Here is a 17,286-nt window from a genome sequence, read left to right as displayed (position 1 = left end):
TGGAATTAGGTTTATATCTAATTCTAGATACGGGTTTTGCTCTTAATTACACTTCCACACATATTTGGTTTGATTTCTACTTCTAACTCTATTCTATAGTATGTAATATTTGAATCTAAGGACAATATTTTTGTTGTTCGTTTTCAAATGTTTAAAGAGACTAGGGTCGTGACTTCTACCTAGGTAGATATCTAATGGATAGTAAAATCTAGGACAAGCTCGTGATTAATTGGGATTGTAATATAGCTATCACACCCGGGTACTCACTCTATACCTCTCAGTAGTTTGAGTAATTTTTTCCAATTTGGCTTTCTTAAGTCCAAATGGATATTCATGCAATTCAAGTGATATTAGCTCAAGTCGGGTAACTATCTCTAGGTTTAACCCTTTAATTGGGGCTATGAATTTCTTAAGTTCACCCCAATTTCTTGTTAGCCTAGTTTTCCTAGACTTAGTCCTTCTTTCTCAAGTAGAGACTAAGTCATAAAGGCATGAATCAGTATCTGCAACCACTAATTCTATAGTTCTAGCAAGAACTAGACTAAATATCACTAACTCATACACATTCAAGCCCTAAGATTCAATACCCATCAAATACCCACACTAGGGTTGGATCACAACCCTAGCTGTAGGTTTAGCTACTCATGGAAATAACAGAAGGTGAAGATAAAAAGAAGATGAAATTCATAATACAAGATTAAAAGATGAAAATCTAATGTTAAAAGATGAATCTAATACAAAATTTCCAAAAGCAGTAAAGTTAGCCGTCTCAGGTGCTCCTAGAATACATAACATGACCTAAAAATGTCAAAAAGATCTATTTATACTAAGCTAAAATTTACGGACAAAAATACCCCTGCGGAGATTGTGCGGCAGCGTAATTCTAAGCGCGGCCGCATTCTTGCTTTCACGACCGCATAATTCTGACCGAGGTCCGCGCTATTCAAATCTGGATCTGGGTTGAGATGAGCTCCGCGGGCCGCATATTTCAATTGCGGCCGTGTAATGGACTTCTACGACCGCATAATTCTGACGCGGACCGCACTTCCTTCTTTTTCGCAAGTTGTGAGCTCTTTGAACTTCATGCACTGTGGTCCACATAATTTCCATTGCGACCGTGGCGAGACTTTCATGGCTGCACTTTTCTGGCGCATACCTCGCTTATCATTTGGCCTGAAAATGCAACTCTCTAAATCTTCCTTTTGTGGATCGCATATTACTGATTGCGGCCGCGTTGTGGCTTCTGCAGCCCCATAATATTTGTGCGATCCGTATTTCAGATCTTTAGGCCTAGTCTTGGTTTTTGTTCAAGTTTTGACTCCTTTATGAGTTGATTATGACTCCTTTGGCTCATTTTGAACAATTACTGCAAGCAAGCATATTATATTAGTTTCTGGGAATACCTTCACGCATTTTTGGCTCAAAACACAAGTAAAAGATAGCAAATAATAGGTTAAAATCCTACTTATCAACTCCCCCAAACTTAAAATTTTGATTATCCTCAAGCAAATAAGGTAATTCTCACCTCCACTAAACCAGAAGGATATTTCAGTTGCCCTAAGATGAATCAATCATGCATCAATTGGGACTAACAATTACCCTCAACACAAATGAATTATCAACAACACAATATCTTGACCTTTTGAGTACCATAGTTTAATTGCGACACAAGAGCATCAAGAGTTGACTTAATTTCACCAAGGAAGCTCGCTCTACTACGTAGGTCATTGTGGAACCCAAACTCCTTCTCCTTTAGTCTCCATAAGCAAATCTTACTTCAGAATTGTAACACTCAAAACAATGATTGTGAAGAAGTACGCTCATCTCTCTCAAAGCAATGTCACAAGTCCGACTCTAAGTACCATAAGCTTGCCTCTTATGTAAATCACCACTAATGTAAGCTCACTCAACTCGAAATCATATAGGGATTTTGTGGGAATGTAATGAAGGCTTTTGGATCAAGGTAGGATTCATCGGCATATGAAGGTTTCATCTTTCCTTAAGCACTCAATTTTCTCATTTCGGCTCATACTTTCTTAACTCTTTGGGTCATTTTCTTCTTCCTTAGGGGAACTAGAGAGACACACTATCACTCTATATTGCTCATGACAATCATTTTTCTCCTTTTCTAATCATTCCATGCCTTTCATCATTTCTTTGTTTGAATCCCTTCAATTTTCACTTTCTTATTGACATATTTCTCTTTGATTTTTCTTTCTTTTCTTTTTGCCTTCCCTTTTCTTCATTTCTTTTTGTTCTTTGTACCTTTTATCACTTTCATATTCCTCGTTTGTCCCCCAAACTTATGCTTTTGCCAATTGTTTATCAAGAATTCCAAAGAAAGATCGGGTGCCAAGAGAGTGTCATTAGAGAACGGATAAAGGCTTGTAACATGGTTATTGAAAGAAAAAGGGCTTCGGCTCAAAGGGGTTGACTAGGGATGTCATATTGGTAGGCTACGGAAGCTTTCAAATTTCAAATTGGATCAAGGAGAGCCTACAATCCTTTCTCAAGTCGAGCTACACTTAGAATTTTACCTAGACAAACATTCAGGAAAAGTTTTAGACTTATTGGCACGAAACTTGGACTTGCAATTCAATTTCTCATCTCACAAGCTTCTGGATTGTTAAAGAGACAGAGTCGAGGGCCCACAACAACCCTAGATAAGATTGAACATCACAAATGGCTCAAAGAAACCACTCAATGATTGTTTTAGTCAACACAAGAGTCTAAAGGTCACAACTAGAACTATTCTTTGCCAATCAACTTGTTTCTAACTATAAGGTCAAAGGTAAATGTGTTAGTACCAAATGAAACTTGCTTGAGACACTTTTATTCATTACTACTATATATACCAAAACATAAAGAAAATGGACTCAATCCCTTAAGAAGGTTATCACGTCATCCATCGTCGGGAAGAGCCACGCAGTTCATACAACATCCACCTTTGGAAAGAACCGTGGTATTAAAAAAACCAAAGGCTTATTTTTTACATAAATGTAAAAAAGAAGCTACTAAATAAAATAAGAAGCTATGCTAATAAGGGAAGATAACGAAAGAAGTTACAAAGTAAACTATGAAAATTAAACTGAATATATACAAACTTGAGGTTAAGCGAATATATGCATAAATGAAAATAAATATATACATCAAATGGTCAAAATATATACATACCAAATGTGAAAATGACGAATATGTACATATCAAAAGTAAAAATAACGAATATATACATACCAAAAGTGAAAATAAAGATAAATAAAGATAAAGAAAAATAATGTAATGGTTATTACATACCAAATGTCATAAATCAAAATGGACCACCCCCCAAATGAAAGATAGCATTTTCCTCAATGCTAATAATCAAATAAGAATAGGGAAAAGGGGTAAAGAGTAAAGAAAACTCCCCATGTAGTCTCTGTCTGCATTGGGTCCTCAACCTGAACAGTGTCCTCAGCATCCTCTAACTGTATCTCCACATCCTTTGACTGGGGGATCACGGGGTTGCTGAGCATCTAAATCAACTCCTCAACAGTGTTTGATGTAGCAGCTGGATCCTCAAACTGGCTGGTTGCTGCCCCTAGTGCCTCGGGCGCTGCTGCATGTGCTGCTGGGACTGTCTCCTCCATAAGAAGGTCTATAAGCAAATCTCCCGCATGTTCAATCTTCTCAACCTCCTTAGCCAACTTCCCGACCGACTCCCTTTGAGTCTTTTTCAGCTTCCTCACCTGTTTCCCCAAATCCTTGATCACCTTCCCATGTGCGTCAAGAGTCTCCCTAATCTTTTTCTGGTCGTCCAGAATCTTCTTTTGGTTGTCCAGAATCTTCTTCAATGGGTCCCCTACTGATAAAGGTACCTGAAGCTCTGTTAGGACTAAAGACTGTGCTGCCACTGCACTGGATATGGCAGACAACTTTGTGGTAGCTGCCTGCATCCAGTTGTTGAGACTGGACAGTGTTTGGGAAACCCTCAATGCAATCTAAGGATAGGTAGAAGATCAAGGCATTGATAGTGTCATTGACAGTGTAGGGCTCGGCAACTGATCCTGTGGCCACTACCCCTGGCTCTTCAGACTGGCCAGTAGAGGTAGTGGCTTTACCCTTGAATTTAGGGTTGTCCGGTCCCTAGAGGGTATACTATGAGAAAGGCTTTTTAGCCTTCACCTCCACATCAAAGTGTCTCGGCTCAACCCCTTGATCTTTGAAGTACTCAGTTAGGAAGTTAGGGTAGGGATAATATCTTTCTTCATTCTACACTACGTTGGAGATGTTGTGGGACATCAAGTTACCTATATTGATATGATATCCAGCCATAATAGAAGCTACCAACACTGCTCAGAAAAGTGGAAGGACATGGTCATACACACAAATGTTTGCCACCCTTTTGCTTCAAAGCTAAGGGTGTTTTTGAGGATTGACACTCCTATTGTGAGCCATACAGGTGTCGACCCCGGAATAGAAAGTAACTCAGCTAGCCATGGGCGAACTGCCTCACCCAAAGCTAGCTTCTCCAGGTATTGCACTGCCTCAACCTCCTCAAACCCTACATATTTGTTCAATGCTTGGCCATCAAACCAGATTTTCAAGTTCTAAACCTACGTCACTTTTATACCATTTTTTATGTGGGCAACATTGGCATAAAATTCTTTGACGAGGTATTCATTGGCATCATGCGGACGGCCGGAGAACCACTTCCATTTTTTTCTCTCCGAGAACTGCTTTAGGACATTTGGATTGTGTTGGCTCAAATCTTTGATTATGAATTGACGCTCAAGGGTGAGCGGCCTTTGGGTCCAACATTCCCGAAATTTGGCATAAGTTTTCTCACTCACAAACCTATCCTCCCATAATGTTGGGTTCCTTGATCTAGCTAAGCCTCTCACAACTGTATCACCCCCTCTCCTGTCATTTGGGACTTCATCATCATCATCTAAATTGATAGGTACTGAGGCAGCATGTGAGGGAAAGGGTTCATAATCTTCACTTCCCTCTTTCGAACACTCAGATGAACCCTCAAAGGAGGAGGGCTCATCAACCAAATACAATCTCCCCTGGATTTATTGGGACTAGACTTCCGGCTGTGCCTGCACGGAGTTTCCTTTAGAAGCCTCCATGAATGGGACATACTCACTAGTGTCTGAAATGTCCGAGGCTCTATCAGGGGTTGCCTTCTTGCCGATTACTTTTTGGACTGTTGGGTCTGCCACGACCCAGGCCTTGGGAGGGTTCTGCCCTCCCTTTGGAACTATCACCTCTGCCTCGAGAATGTACCATCTTTTGCAACATACAAGTATTGAAAGTCAGTTAGACTTGGTGTTCAACATGAGTTAAAACATTATAGAGGAAAATACAGACACTGCTTCTCAGAACAGGGCAGCGCGGACCACACAAAAGTAAGTACAACCGCGAATTGTCCATCATGATCCGCATATAAGTGAATGTGACCGCGAAGAGACCAGGCTCAGACTACTGGCTCTCTGAAGTTGGTCAACCGCAAATAGCACAAACATGAGTGTGGCCGTGGAAGACCCATCGCGGACCGCATAAAAGTGAACGCGGCCGCAAAGACAAATGATTGACTCTCTGAATTTCAAAAATGCAGTTCGCATAAAATTAAGTACGGCCGTAGAAGATCAATTGTGAACCGCACAAAATTGACCGCGGACGCGAAATCTAGCAAATGTCCGTGCCTTGGAATTAGGGTATCACTGACTGCACAATTTTACACGCGACTGCATATCCTAAAGCGGATCGCACAAAAATGTTCGTGGCCACGAAATTCAAGTAAGATCGGCACTGATGAACACTAGATACTAGGGTTTTCACTAAGTGTACAAGATTCATGGTAATTAAACATGCAAAGCTACTAACCTCAACCCCCATTATGCATTTTAACACTACCCATATGTTTCTAAGCAAGATTTAAGCATCATTTTGACATTATGGCATGAATCTAACCGTAGCTAAAAAGGAAAATTAAAAACAAAGAGAAAAGAAAAGAAAAAGAAGAAATTAAATCATTGAAATAAATTTACCAGATGTGAAATGTAACGAGAAATCAACACTTGATGAATGAGATTGAAAGCAAGAAGGAGTGCACTGTGCTTTAGGTGTGTGTGAGAAGTCAAGGTATGTAAAGTGTGAATAGTTTCCAAAAGGTGTAATAATACTCTAAACCAGTGACCCCTCTGACTTACCTGAGTGCGGCCGTAAAATTCTATCGATGTCTGCACTTTTTACTTTGTGTAGCTTAGCCTTAGGCTCCTGGGTGCGGTCCGCATAAAAATGACCTTGGCCGCACAATTTGTGCGGTCCACAAAAATTTGAGTGCGGCCGCGAACTATTATGGATTTATGATAGGCCAACTTCAGAGAGTTGGCAATTTCCATCAACTTACTGTGTGGTCCGCGTCATATTTGTGCGTCCGCGAAGTGCTTGTGCGGTCCGCATAATTTTGGGCACGATCCGCAAAATTTTATCACTTAGCCAAAAAATTTCATGTCAATTTCCTGCACGACCAATTCCTACGCACACTTCACAACCAGTTAGTTCAAAACAATTCCTAATCTAAGAAGAAAATCAAAAGAAAGAAAAATACATAGGTTGCCTCCCAAGAAGCGCCTGATTTAATGTCGCAGCACGACACATGTTGTTATCATTCACTTGAAATGGATCAATGCCACAACGTGGCCATCATCAACCTTACCAAGGTAGTGCTTCACTCGGTGCCCATTGACTCTAAAGATCTCACCATTCTTGATACATTCACTTTTAAAGTGGCCATTCTTATCACAATGTGTGCAGATTTTGTTCTCAGGAAGTGTGATACTTGCTTTTGGGATCCCACTTAGGTGCAGCGGTCCCATAGCCAAGTCCTCTTTTATTGCTACTGTGATGTTCTTGTAGCCAAGATAGTGCATTAAAGGACTTATTCCATTTGCAAGTTTTGTCTAGTTCATGCTTAACCTTACCTAAATCTTCATTTAGGACTCTTATCTACTCATCCTTTTTGTACAACTCATCCTTCATTTTTCCTAAATTTTCTTCTAAGGTGAGATGTATTTGATCAGCTTTCTTTTTACCTGTTCCTAATTTCAGTTTTAAATTTTCAGATCTGAGCTCTAACAAAGTGGTGTCAAGTTCAAGAACCTGGTTCTTCAAACTCAGTATTTTTACTATCACTTTCATTAGCCCTGAGTTCTAGATTCTTGCACTTAGCTTTCAAGATTACACATTCCTTAGACAACTGTTCCTTTTCATTGTTTATGACCTCAGACTCATCCATGAAATCTAGCAGTAACTCAGATAGTCTTTCTTTAGATAAAAATTTAATCTTGTCTTTGAGATGAAACACACTTACCTCTTGTTCATCATCTGATTCTCCAATGGTCATAAGTGTTTGTTCATCTCCATCTTCATCTTCTAATTTCTCATATGAGCTTTCTCCCCAGGCAGCAACCATAGCCTTCGTTGCTCCTTTATTCTTCTTGGGATGAACCTATTCCTTCTTCCTATTCCTTCGTTCAGCCCTTTCCTTCTTCCATTCTATTTCCCATTGAGGATAGTTTTTGATCATGTGGTCAGTCTTACCACATTTGTAACAGCCCTCGTTAGTCTATTTTTCAGGCCCTTGGTTTGTTGTAAGTTGCACTTCTTGAAGAACCCTTTCCTCTCATTAGATACTTCTTGAAGTCCCTTGTGATCATGGCCATTTCATCTTCCTCTAGATTTGCACCTTCAGCAATTCTGAGAGCGAGGCTTCTTTATTTATTGGGAGCATCCATCTTCATGGTCTGCCTTCTCAATTCATAGGCAGTGAGATTTCCAATTAACTCGTCCAACTTGAGAGTGGTAATGTTTTTTGACTCCTGAATAGCAGTGATTTTGCTTTCCCAAGTAACAGGCAAAATCTTTGTCAAAAATTTCTCAACCTTGTCTTCTTCAAGTATAATCCTTCCAAGAGACTTAAGTTCATTTGTTAGTGTTGTGAACCTTGTGTACATCTCTTGGATGGTTTCTCCTTCCTTCATGGTGAAATTCTCATATTGAGAATACATCAGTGTTCCTCTTGATCTCTTCACTTGAGGAGTTCCTTCATGAGCCATTTGTAAAGTGTCTCAAATTTCCTTAGTAGTAGTGCGTTTTGAATTTTGTTGTAATCGTCTGGACCAAGTCCACACACAAGCCATTTCTTGGCCTTAGAATTATTTTCCCACTTCTTCAAGTCCTCACCAGTGCAATCAGCTCTAGTCTTTGGCACATCCACTCCTTCAGCATTCTTCTTCATTGTAGCCAGGGGACCATTAGTAACAATGTCCTAGAGTTCATAGTCCTCTCTGATGATATGATCTCTCATCCTGTTTTTCTACCAGGAGTAGGATTGGTCATTAATGAGTGGAGGCCTAGCAGTAGATTATCCTTCCCAGTTTCCAGGTGGTGCACTCATCTTGATCGGTTCCTAAGGTGTTAACCTCGTCAAGGATAATCCGCTCTGATACCGATTGATGTTTTATACTTTAATACCACACAAGAGGGGAGTGATTTGTGTGGTACCTAATTTTTCATTTAACCTGAATATAGAAGGACCTGGTTCTTCTATGTGTTCTAACTACTACTGTTGTGGAATAATAAATGCAAAAATTAAAGAACATAGAGATTTTACGTGGAAAACACCTAGCTCAAAAGGTGAAAAAACCACGACCTACCTTCCAGTAGGATTTTTTCAAACTCTCCACTAAAATCACTGAGCCAAAAACTGCATTTACAAAAACTCTTTTGTAAACCTAGGATTAACCCTAATCTCGTTGTAGCACCCTCAACTGTTGCGACAACTTCAAGTTAACTCTAACTTGAAAATTCTAAATACCTAATACAATTGCTTCTAGATAAAGCTGAAAGGTACAATATTAAATCGCCTACTATAATTGAACTAGAATAAAAGACAAACACTTGGAACTGGTTCTTCTATCTAGTTCAAGTAGCTTCAGAATTGCACGCTTGAATCACACATAAATTGCTTGCACAATTGCCTTGCTATTTTGCTCTCAATTCACGTTTAACTTCAGCTTATATGTATTACCTGCAAAAGAGAACAACACTGATATGTATTGAGTTAGTAAGTAGAGATTGACTAGAATACAAATGTTACTCTTTCTTGGTGAAAAAGTTCTAGTTGATCTCATCCTCTAGCTCTATCCATCTCTTAAGTCGTGTTCTCTTTGTGTAAGGAGTCTTTCTCCTTATCCCATATGCAACCTTTTCGATCAGGATCATGAGATATCATTTCTGGTAAGTGAAGTTTATCTCCTTCACGTGCAACTCACATGCTTGAGTTGACCATATCTGTGGTTCACTAGGATGGACCTGGTCCATGTCTGAGTTCCTTTATCAATCTTCAAAACTCTCCTTTACTTGGGCCAACAAATATAATTCAATCCTAGTCTCTTTATGTTTTTTAGTTCATGAAAACAAGAATATATGTTTCTTCACAATAATTCCCTAATAGATGAACTAAGAAAAATTATGCTTGAGATGAATCTAGTCAAATTTTTCGACAACCTCCTCCCCACCCCCACCCCCTTCCCCCACCCCCTTCCCCCACCCCCAAAAAACTCAATTCGTTGCTCTAAGAGAATATGTGAAAGATATCAATCTTTAATAGTTTGGTGAAAATAACCATTACTTGTTCTTGTAACTTCACGAACTCTAACTCGACTTCTTTCTTGAATCTTGATTTACCTCATCCATGCCTACAACTTTAATGCTAGTAATATTTTTCATCTTTCTCTATTACAGAAAACTTTGCTTTAAAAAGCTCGTTCAACTAATTCTTATTTCAGCTTCTCCAATTTTGGTATACTTGTAATGAACCAGTAAGTTCTTCTATGGTCATGGTACCCAGGTCTTTGGATTCTTTAATTACTACAACAACATAGCTAAATCATTAATATTAAAATTGTATACGTTTTGCTATGACATTCTCATTTTAGAGTCTTGTCCATGTATGCTCCTGCCCATTATCATTATATTTTCTTGGAATTCGTAACAATAAAAACTATCAATTCTTAAATGTATGCTAGTATGAATTTTTTTATCCATCATTTATATGACAATAATATCATCCACTTTCATTTTACTCAAGACTACTCGTCATGCGGCTACTCCATAAGAAACTATTTTATCAAGGTTGAACCTTTATTTAGCTTCTTGCTCTAAAAAATCCTTTAAAGGCTTTTTAGTTTGAAATATTTATCGTTAAAGTAATTAATCTCACAATTGGCTCTGATACTAAATGTTAGAAATTTTTGAGTAGAGGAACGCTCGCAATCAATCACTTTCTTTTGAGACAAATGAGAGAATTCAACTTGCTTACATAATAAGACCAGTTCTCTGATTGATTTTAAACTCTATGATCTTTATTTACCAAATTTGTGATAAAGAAATAATTTAAGAAACTTGATTTACCTCCTGGGTTGACCGTGAGTTTCCTCTTTAATTTAAATAACTTAATTATTGAGAAAAGTAAAAGATTAAAGAGAAAAAGAGTTTTGGAACCAAGTAAATATAATTATTGTTTTGGTGAATATTGATAAGGATTCACTTATTCTATTGGCCTTCAAAATTATCACGTACTACTTTAGATATCTATGACTAGCTAACATATTTGAAACTAAAACAAGATTAGATTTGTTTTCAATATTTTGGCCCGCAAGCTAAGTTCAACTCAACCACACAAGGTTAACGAGCTGACTTGGGATGGGCTAAAAAGGCTGATCAGATCACACTAAGCTAGTAAGTCAATGGGTTTATTCCACAGGCTAAATTCATTGGCGATTCTACTTTGAGCTATCGTTGGTCAAGGTCTATTTTGTAAAATTTTGCTCTATTCCTTGATTCGATCCAAAAATATCTTTTTCGTCGAATATTTTTGTATTTCCATATATACCCTTTTCCCCACCCTACTAGTATAAATGGGTGCTCATACACATCCAATTCTCTCCATGTGACAACCCAAAAACACCAAGAGGAAAATAAAGGCTTCACTTGAGTTTAGAACTCATGACCAACTTGTTACATGTATCGTTCTCTTTTCTATTGATTCTTCTAACATAAAAGAAACGTCTTACAAAAATTTTGCTTCACATTTTCTTTATTCTGTTTTCTCATTTTCCAAGAGGCTGTAGATTGGAGAGCAACTTGGTCCCATTTTGACAATTGTTGAAAACAAGAGGCAAGTCTACTTTCCTTCTTTAGATTTTCATTTCTTTTTCGCTAATTATTTCGCTTACATTGATATTGTTCAAGAACTCTAAACAAGTGCACGTTATACTAAAGACTGTAACATAATGTTGAAAATTTTAATGTCAATTGAATTTCTCGAAAATAGAATATCATTTTAACATTATGTTTGATATTGAAATATCCTTTGAATGAACAAAATAGAAAATGTGTTCCTCTATGAAGAAAATTCAATGATTTTTTTCAATTTTCTGCCTGAAATTGATTCGCGTAGTAGGCTCAGAGAAAAATTCAGAAGAGCGTAAATACGTATGTATTTTCTTTATCTGAAGATTGAATTCTCGCAAGAGTTCAAGAACACTCTACGGAATTAGGGTTTAAATCTTCATTTCTTTGAAAAGTACTTAAATCTGTATGCACTTTCTAGAAAGTAGAAATGATAATTTTAATGAATCTGAACCGTAAGTAGTCGAGAAGTCGAATCTTTAGGATTTTCACCTAATAAGCAGCGAATTAGAGCGCCGAGAACTTGTTTTCTGTTTCGTACGGACAAGAAGACCGAGTAAGCTTGATTCAGTTTCTTGATTTTTTGGTGCTTAGAATTCGAAATTTTTATTGCCGCTACCTTGTTCTGTAATTCCACGGCCGTTTGTGCAATAGAGCTAGCTTCAAAGGCGGCGTGGACAGTTAGATCGGTGGCTTTTGTTTTACAAAAACTGGAAAACTCTTGAACCAAGAAAATTGTAAAATAGTTTTTGAAATTTTTTAAAAAGTTCGAAGAAACATTCTTTAATGAAAATTAAGCTATCGTGACAATTCACCAATCTTGGGGTAAACAATCTTGGTTGAAAAATAAATTCTGATTTTTTCTTTTCAAAACCCATAAAATTTGAAGAAAAAAAAATCACCAGTTTTTGAACAAACGCCACAATTTAGTGTGTCTGGTATGATGGAAGTCATATTTTCCTCAAAAATTTTGTTGATTGGTTGGTCAGTGAAAAATATATTAGCCATTTGACCATATATCTTGAGCAGTGATCCACAAATTTTAATAATGAAAAGTTGGATGTTTTGCAAATTGGAGTAATCCTACTTGAGAAAGTAGGACAAGGAAATGCAGGTTAAGAGCGCCTTAATAAAGTAGGGAAGGGTCAAGAATCAAATGAAACCAAACCAATTCAGTTATATCTTAAGAGATATAAACCTATTTGAGAGATTGAGCGTCAAAAGAATATGTATCTAGATTCATACATGTCTATATTTATTGTACTTAAATAGGGAAAATCCTATAGCATATTCTAGAAGATATTTTAGGATATTTTGTATTTGACCGTAGACTATTTGCTTTATCTAATTAGAATAGAGATTGATTACTAGATATTATACATAGCCTACCAACTCTGATAACATTGTAGTTTTGGAACTATTTTTTGATAGATTATACTTGAGCCCTTGTTTGAGTTTATTTGATAGCTTCATCCCCTATGATTGAAATTTGATATATTATAATTTAGCCCTTGTTTGAGTTTACTTGATAGCTTCATCCCCTATGATTGAAATGGTGTTATTACACATTCACTTTTTTAGTTACTCATTTTGATATCTACATTCAAGAAGTAAGTTTGTCTTTCAAATCTTTCGAAATATTAGTGTTTGTCGTGACGGATCATTTGTTTTTCGAGGTTTGGTTAGTGAATAAAAAATATTTTTGATAAAAATATATATCAAAGATTAATACTAATAGTAGCAAATTGGAGAGTGTTTTGAAGAAATTTTTTGTGTTGAAGATTAATAATAATATCTAAATTTTGTTAGAGCGGGTAATATTGAGTTAGAAATTGAGATAGTTGTAAGAAAAATAACTTTTATCCGTACAAGTTTTACCAAAGTGAAAGGTAAATTATATAGGATACTTACAAGACCGACACTGTTATATGGGAGTGAATATTGGGTTGCTAAAGTTCAACACATCCAAGATAAGTATCGCGGAGATACGAATGTTAAGATTGATGTGGTCATACAAGATTAGAGATGACCACATTTACCAGAAGGTGCAAGTAGCATATACCAATGATAAAATGAGAAAAGGTCACTTGACATAGTTTGATCATGTCTTGCGTCGACCTCCAAATGTTTTGGTCAATAGGTGTGAAACCATGCTGAATAAAGAAGTTAAAAGAGGCCGAGGTAGACTTAAAATCACATGAAAAGAAGTTGTCCCGAAACACCTACAATCTCATGGAATCAATGTTGATTTAGCGAAAAATATGGCATAATAAAAGAAAAAAACTTGTAAGTGACACCGATTAGTTGGGAATATATTTTAGCCATGTTAATACATCTAATTTAGGTCTTATGCTTTCTGGGAGTCTTTTAGCCTTATTAGAGATTCTTATGCCAGTAGGAAATATAGAAAACTTGTGCTACTCTTAATTTTTGTTTTTATTTTTATTTTGTATATTGTTGACATGAGGTAGAATTTAAATTGGAAACATGGTCAATGAGGATTCATGTAGTTGATCATAACTTGTTTGCGACTAAGCATGATTCTTGTTTTGTTGCTGTAAAGTAAGAATTTTTCCAAATTTGAGTAATCCTGTCTAAAGAAAGTAGAAATGCCAGAGTAGAACTCAAAAAATGCAGGTTAAAGAACACCTTAACATAGTAGGAAAAGGCCAAGAATCAAATGAAACCAACTTGGCTGTAATTAATTCTTAAGAGATAGACACCTATTTGAGAAATTGAGCTTGAACTGATTTCGAATTTGCTGTTTTCCTTTGTGCTCTTTCATTGTCCCGTTCATGTATTTGGTTGGCTGAAGCTACTTAGTTCGACAGATTGCCTTCAACCGTTTAAAACACCAATGTAGCGCGTACACATTGTAAGAAATGGTATTATCTTAGGCTTAAATTTATAAATCGGGAGAAACAACATAAGAGAAAAACATACCTTGTGCCATGAAATAAAGTAAAACCTGTATGTATTTAATAGTTCTCTGCCTTTGTGTTCACCAGCTAATGCGGAATAGATAACCATTAGTGTCTATACAATCTTCATTTTGCCATCAACATGTTAGGGTTTTGATTTACAAGATGTGAACTTATTAATATAGAGTCTTGTTCCACTTTCCTAACTCACTTTTAAAGTGTCTCTTCATGATCTTATCCATCAAGAGTTATAATGAATAAGGACTATTAACTCTTCATCTACATTCAAATATGTCAATATACAATGTATCTGCATTAATATATGGATAGACATCCATTAAGAATCTTGAATGTATCTAAATAGTACTTGACTTTGGTTAATGTAACTTAATTAATTCATATAATGCACATATATATTTTCCATATGAATGTACTTTGTATATAGATGATTCCTTCGTTTAATCTTGACAAATTTATGACTTTGATCATGTATACTTGAATGAAACTTGGTAAGATTCTTGACTTTGGTCATTGTACTATTAACTATCTATATACGTTACATGTAAATTAATCTTCTAGAAGTTCAAGTATATGTAGAGGAGATGTATAAATACATACGTACGGTCAGGAAGGCCATATTTTGCTGACAGATGTATCAGAAGATTTTCAAAGTAGTTGCTCTGAAAGCTTACAGTGTTTGCTTGACATTCAGAGGGGTCTGGAATCTGGTTCCTGATGAGACTTGTGCTAGTAAAATCATTGCTCTGTGTCAATTTCCATTACTATATTATGCAATTTTGCTTTTCCTTGGCGTCTAGTACTTCCTCTATAACTTTTATACATTTCCTCTTCTATTATTATGCAATTTGCTTTCCTTTAGAGTCCAATATTACCTCCGAACTTTGCCACTTACCCTCTGTGTAATTTATCAAATAATTTTGTAACTTTTTTTTGGCATGTATAGAAGGGCTGCTTAAGTGGATGCTAAAGGCTGGATAACCCTTTCACAGTTTCACTCAACCAACGCCTCCATTCATGCTTGACTCTGATTCACTAGCTAGACACAACATCCTATAAAACAACGATCTCTTCCATATCAAAGTCTTGAGTTCAAATACTACTCTTTGTTGCTTGAGGAACAGTGATATACTCAGTAGAAGACAAACTCTTCAAACTCATTCATACTTGTTCTTGTACTCATGAAGCATGCAGAATGCAAAAGAAGTACCGAATCCAACAGGTGAAAAGAAAACAGAATGGTTAGATTACATCTATGATGATCGCAACAAATTGGTAATCCCAGTAGGACCCAGGTTTCAGGTTGAAATTACAGATTGGACTGACCCACAGAAGGAAGATAAAGGCAAGCATAAAGAGAATGAATCTGATACTTCAAAATGGTTGGGTACACTAGTATGGCCAACAGAAAACAACCTAGGAAACAAGGAAGTTAACAACGAGTTGATTGGGGAAGGGAGAAATGAGTATTGTCCTTGTGAGTCCCCTGAATCTGCTGAATGTGTTAAAAGTCATGTTAAAGAAGAAAGGATGAAGTTGAAGTCTGAATTGGGGACAGCCTTTGATATCTGGAAATTTGATGAGATGGGAGAAGAAATTTCGAACTTATGGAACCCTGAGGAACAAAAAACGTTCAGCTCCCTTGTTAAGACGAATCGGATGACTCAAGGTAAAAGCTTCTTGAAACCAGCATTGGAATCTCTTCCTTCCAAGACTAGGCAGAACATTGTCAACTATTATTTCAATGTTCACGTTCCTCAGCGGATCAGCTCACAGACTAGGTCAGGTTGTAAAATAATTGACACCGATGATGAGGAGGGGGACGATCAGGCCCCTACTCCCAAGGCTTCTCGGAAAAGGAATCGATCGAAAAAAGGTGCATCCTCTAGTTCTAAACCTGCAAAGAGAAGTTACTTAACTGGTCGACGATGAGATTACAAGTATCATTACACATTCTTTTTTAGTTGACATAGAAATTGAATATACAAAGAGACATGTATTCTACTGTTCCCTCAGTCCCTCCTGGGAAAATTCTGGGATGGGGTTCACATTTTACATTGGTTGTAGAAAAGGTCACATTTTTTGGATAGGTTAGCACAACAACGCTATACGTCGTAAATACACCGATTACTACAATTTGTAACATTTGACAGGTACGTTGCTTCTTATTTGTTTCCTCTGTAAAAGAATCATATGGCTAACGCAAGATATTACATCCAGATTCATACATGGTCTGTTATCTCGCTTGGATTAGTATTTATCCTTATTATCCTACTACTTCCGGTCATACATTTCTTTCATTAGTTTACACTAGTCTGTTGCTAGTTGCACAGCACTAAACAGTTGACTACTATTACAAGGCTTATTTCCTGGACCTAGAGATAATTGCTGCGTCCATTTAGTGTGATTGGTATGTCAAAAGTCATTTTTCAGAAAAATGCTTAGTCAATTTTCGGGAAAATGTTATTCACGAGGGAATCGTTTTATGGTATTTTCTTTAAAAGGGAAAAGTGACTTCCCTTACTTTCGGGCGGAAATTATTTTCCTTACAACTACATGACTTTTAACTTCCTATTATTTGCTCCAACCAACAAGAAAACGTTATTATCAAAATTTCATCAAATACTTTCTAACTTGCTGATTTTATTATTATTTACTATATACTATTTTTTTTTTTTAAATGATCACTTACCAGTTACCAACCAACACTGGTTTTCGTAGAAATGACTTCTGTCACACGAAGCACATTATGAGTGCCATAAGTTAAATTTACAAGTAATAAAATTGAATAGAGGAATTATGATAAAATAACTATTTTGCTTTTATGTGGTTTGGATTGAAAATAATTTAAAGTTAAATTTCACAAACATTTTTTCTTCTTGAAATCTGTATTCTATAAAAATCCCCGCCGTTTATTTCTTAAATAAAGCTATAACCATTTCATCGCATTAAGCATGGTAACTCCTTCCGTTGATAAATGATAATAGTTCACAACCACAAGAATAGTGCACACTGAAAATACCGCTTTCACGCACAAAATAAATAGTTAGCACATTCATATGTTCAACAACAACAACAACTACCCAGTAAAATCCCACAAAATAGG

At 36.6% G+C, this 17,286-nt stretch overlaps 1 protein-coding gene across 1 annotated transcript; it reads left to right on the top strand.

Moving 5' to 3' along the window:
* The first annotated feature begins 11,003 nt into the window (after nt 1–11,003).
* LOC104227548 (AT-rich interactive domain-containing protein 2-like) lies at nt 11,004–16,409 on the top strand. The gene is made up of 2 exons (XM_009779811.2): nt 11,004–11,227; nt 15,127–16,409. The coding sequence occupies exon 2, from the start codon at nt 15,369–15,371 to the stop codon at nt 16,110–16,112; it is 744 nt and encodes a 247-aa protein (XP_009778113.1). The 5' UTR covers nt 11,004–11,227; nt 15,127–15,368; the 3' UTR covers nt 16,113–16,409.
* The last annotated feature ends 877 nt before the right edge of the window (nt 16,410–17,286 follow it).

This window comes from Nicotiana sylvestris, chromosome 6 (assembly GCF_000393655.2).
Source record: "Nicotiana sylvestris chromosome 6, ASM39365v2, whole genome shotgun sequence".
Lineage (NCBI taxonomy): Eukaryota > Viridiplantae > Streptophyta > Magnoliopsida > Solanales > Solanaceae > Nicotiana > Nicotiana sylvestris.
Note: the sequence above shows the minus strand (reverse complement) of the source record. Positions and strands in the feature narration are given on the sequence as shown.

Excerpts from the sequence above, each read along its gene's own strand:
- LOC104227548 (XM_009779811.2), top strand. The coding sequence starts at position 15,369 with ATGCAGAATGCAAAAGAAGTACCGAATCCAACAGGTGAAAAGAAAACA.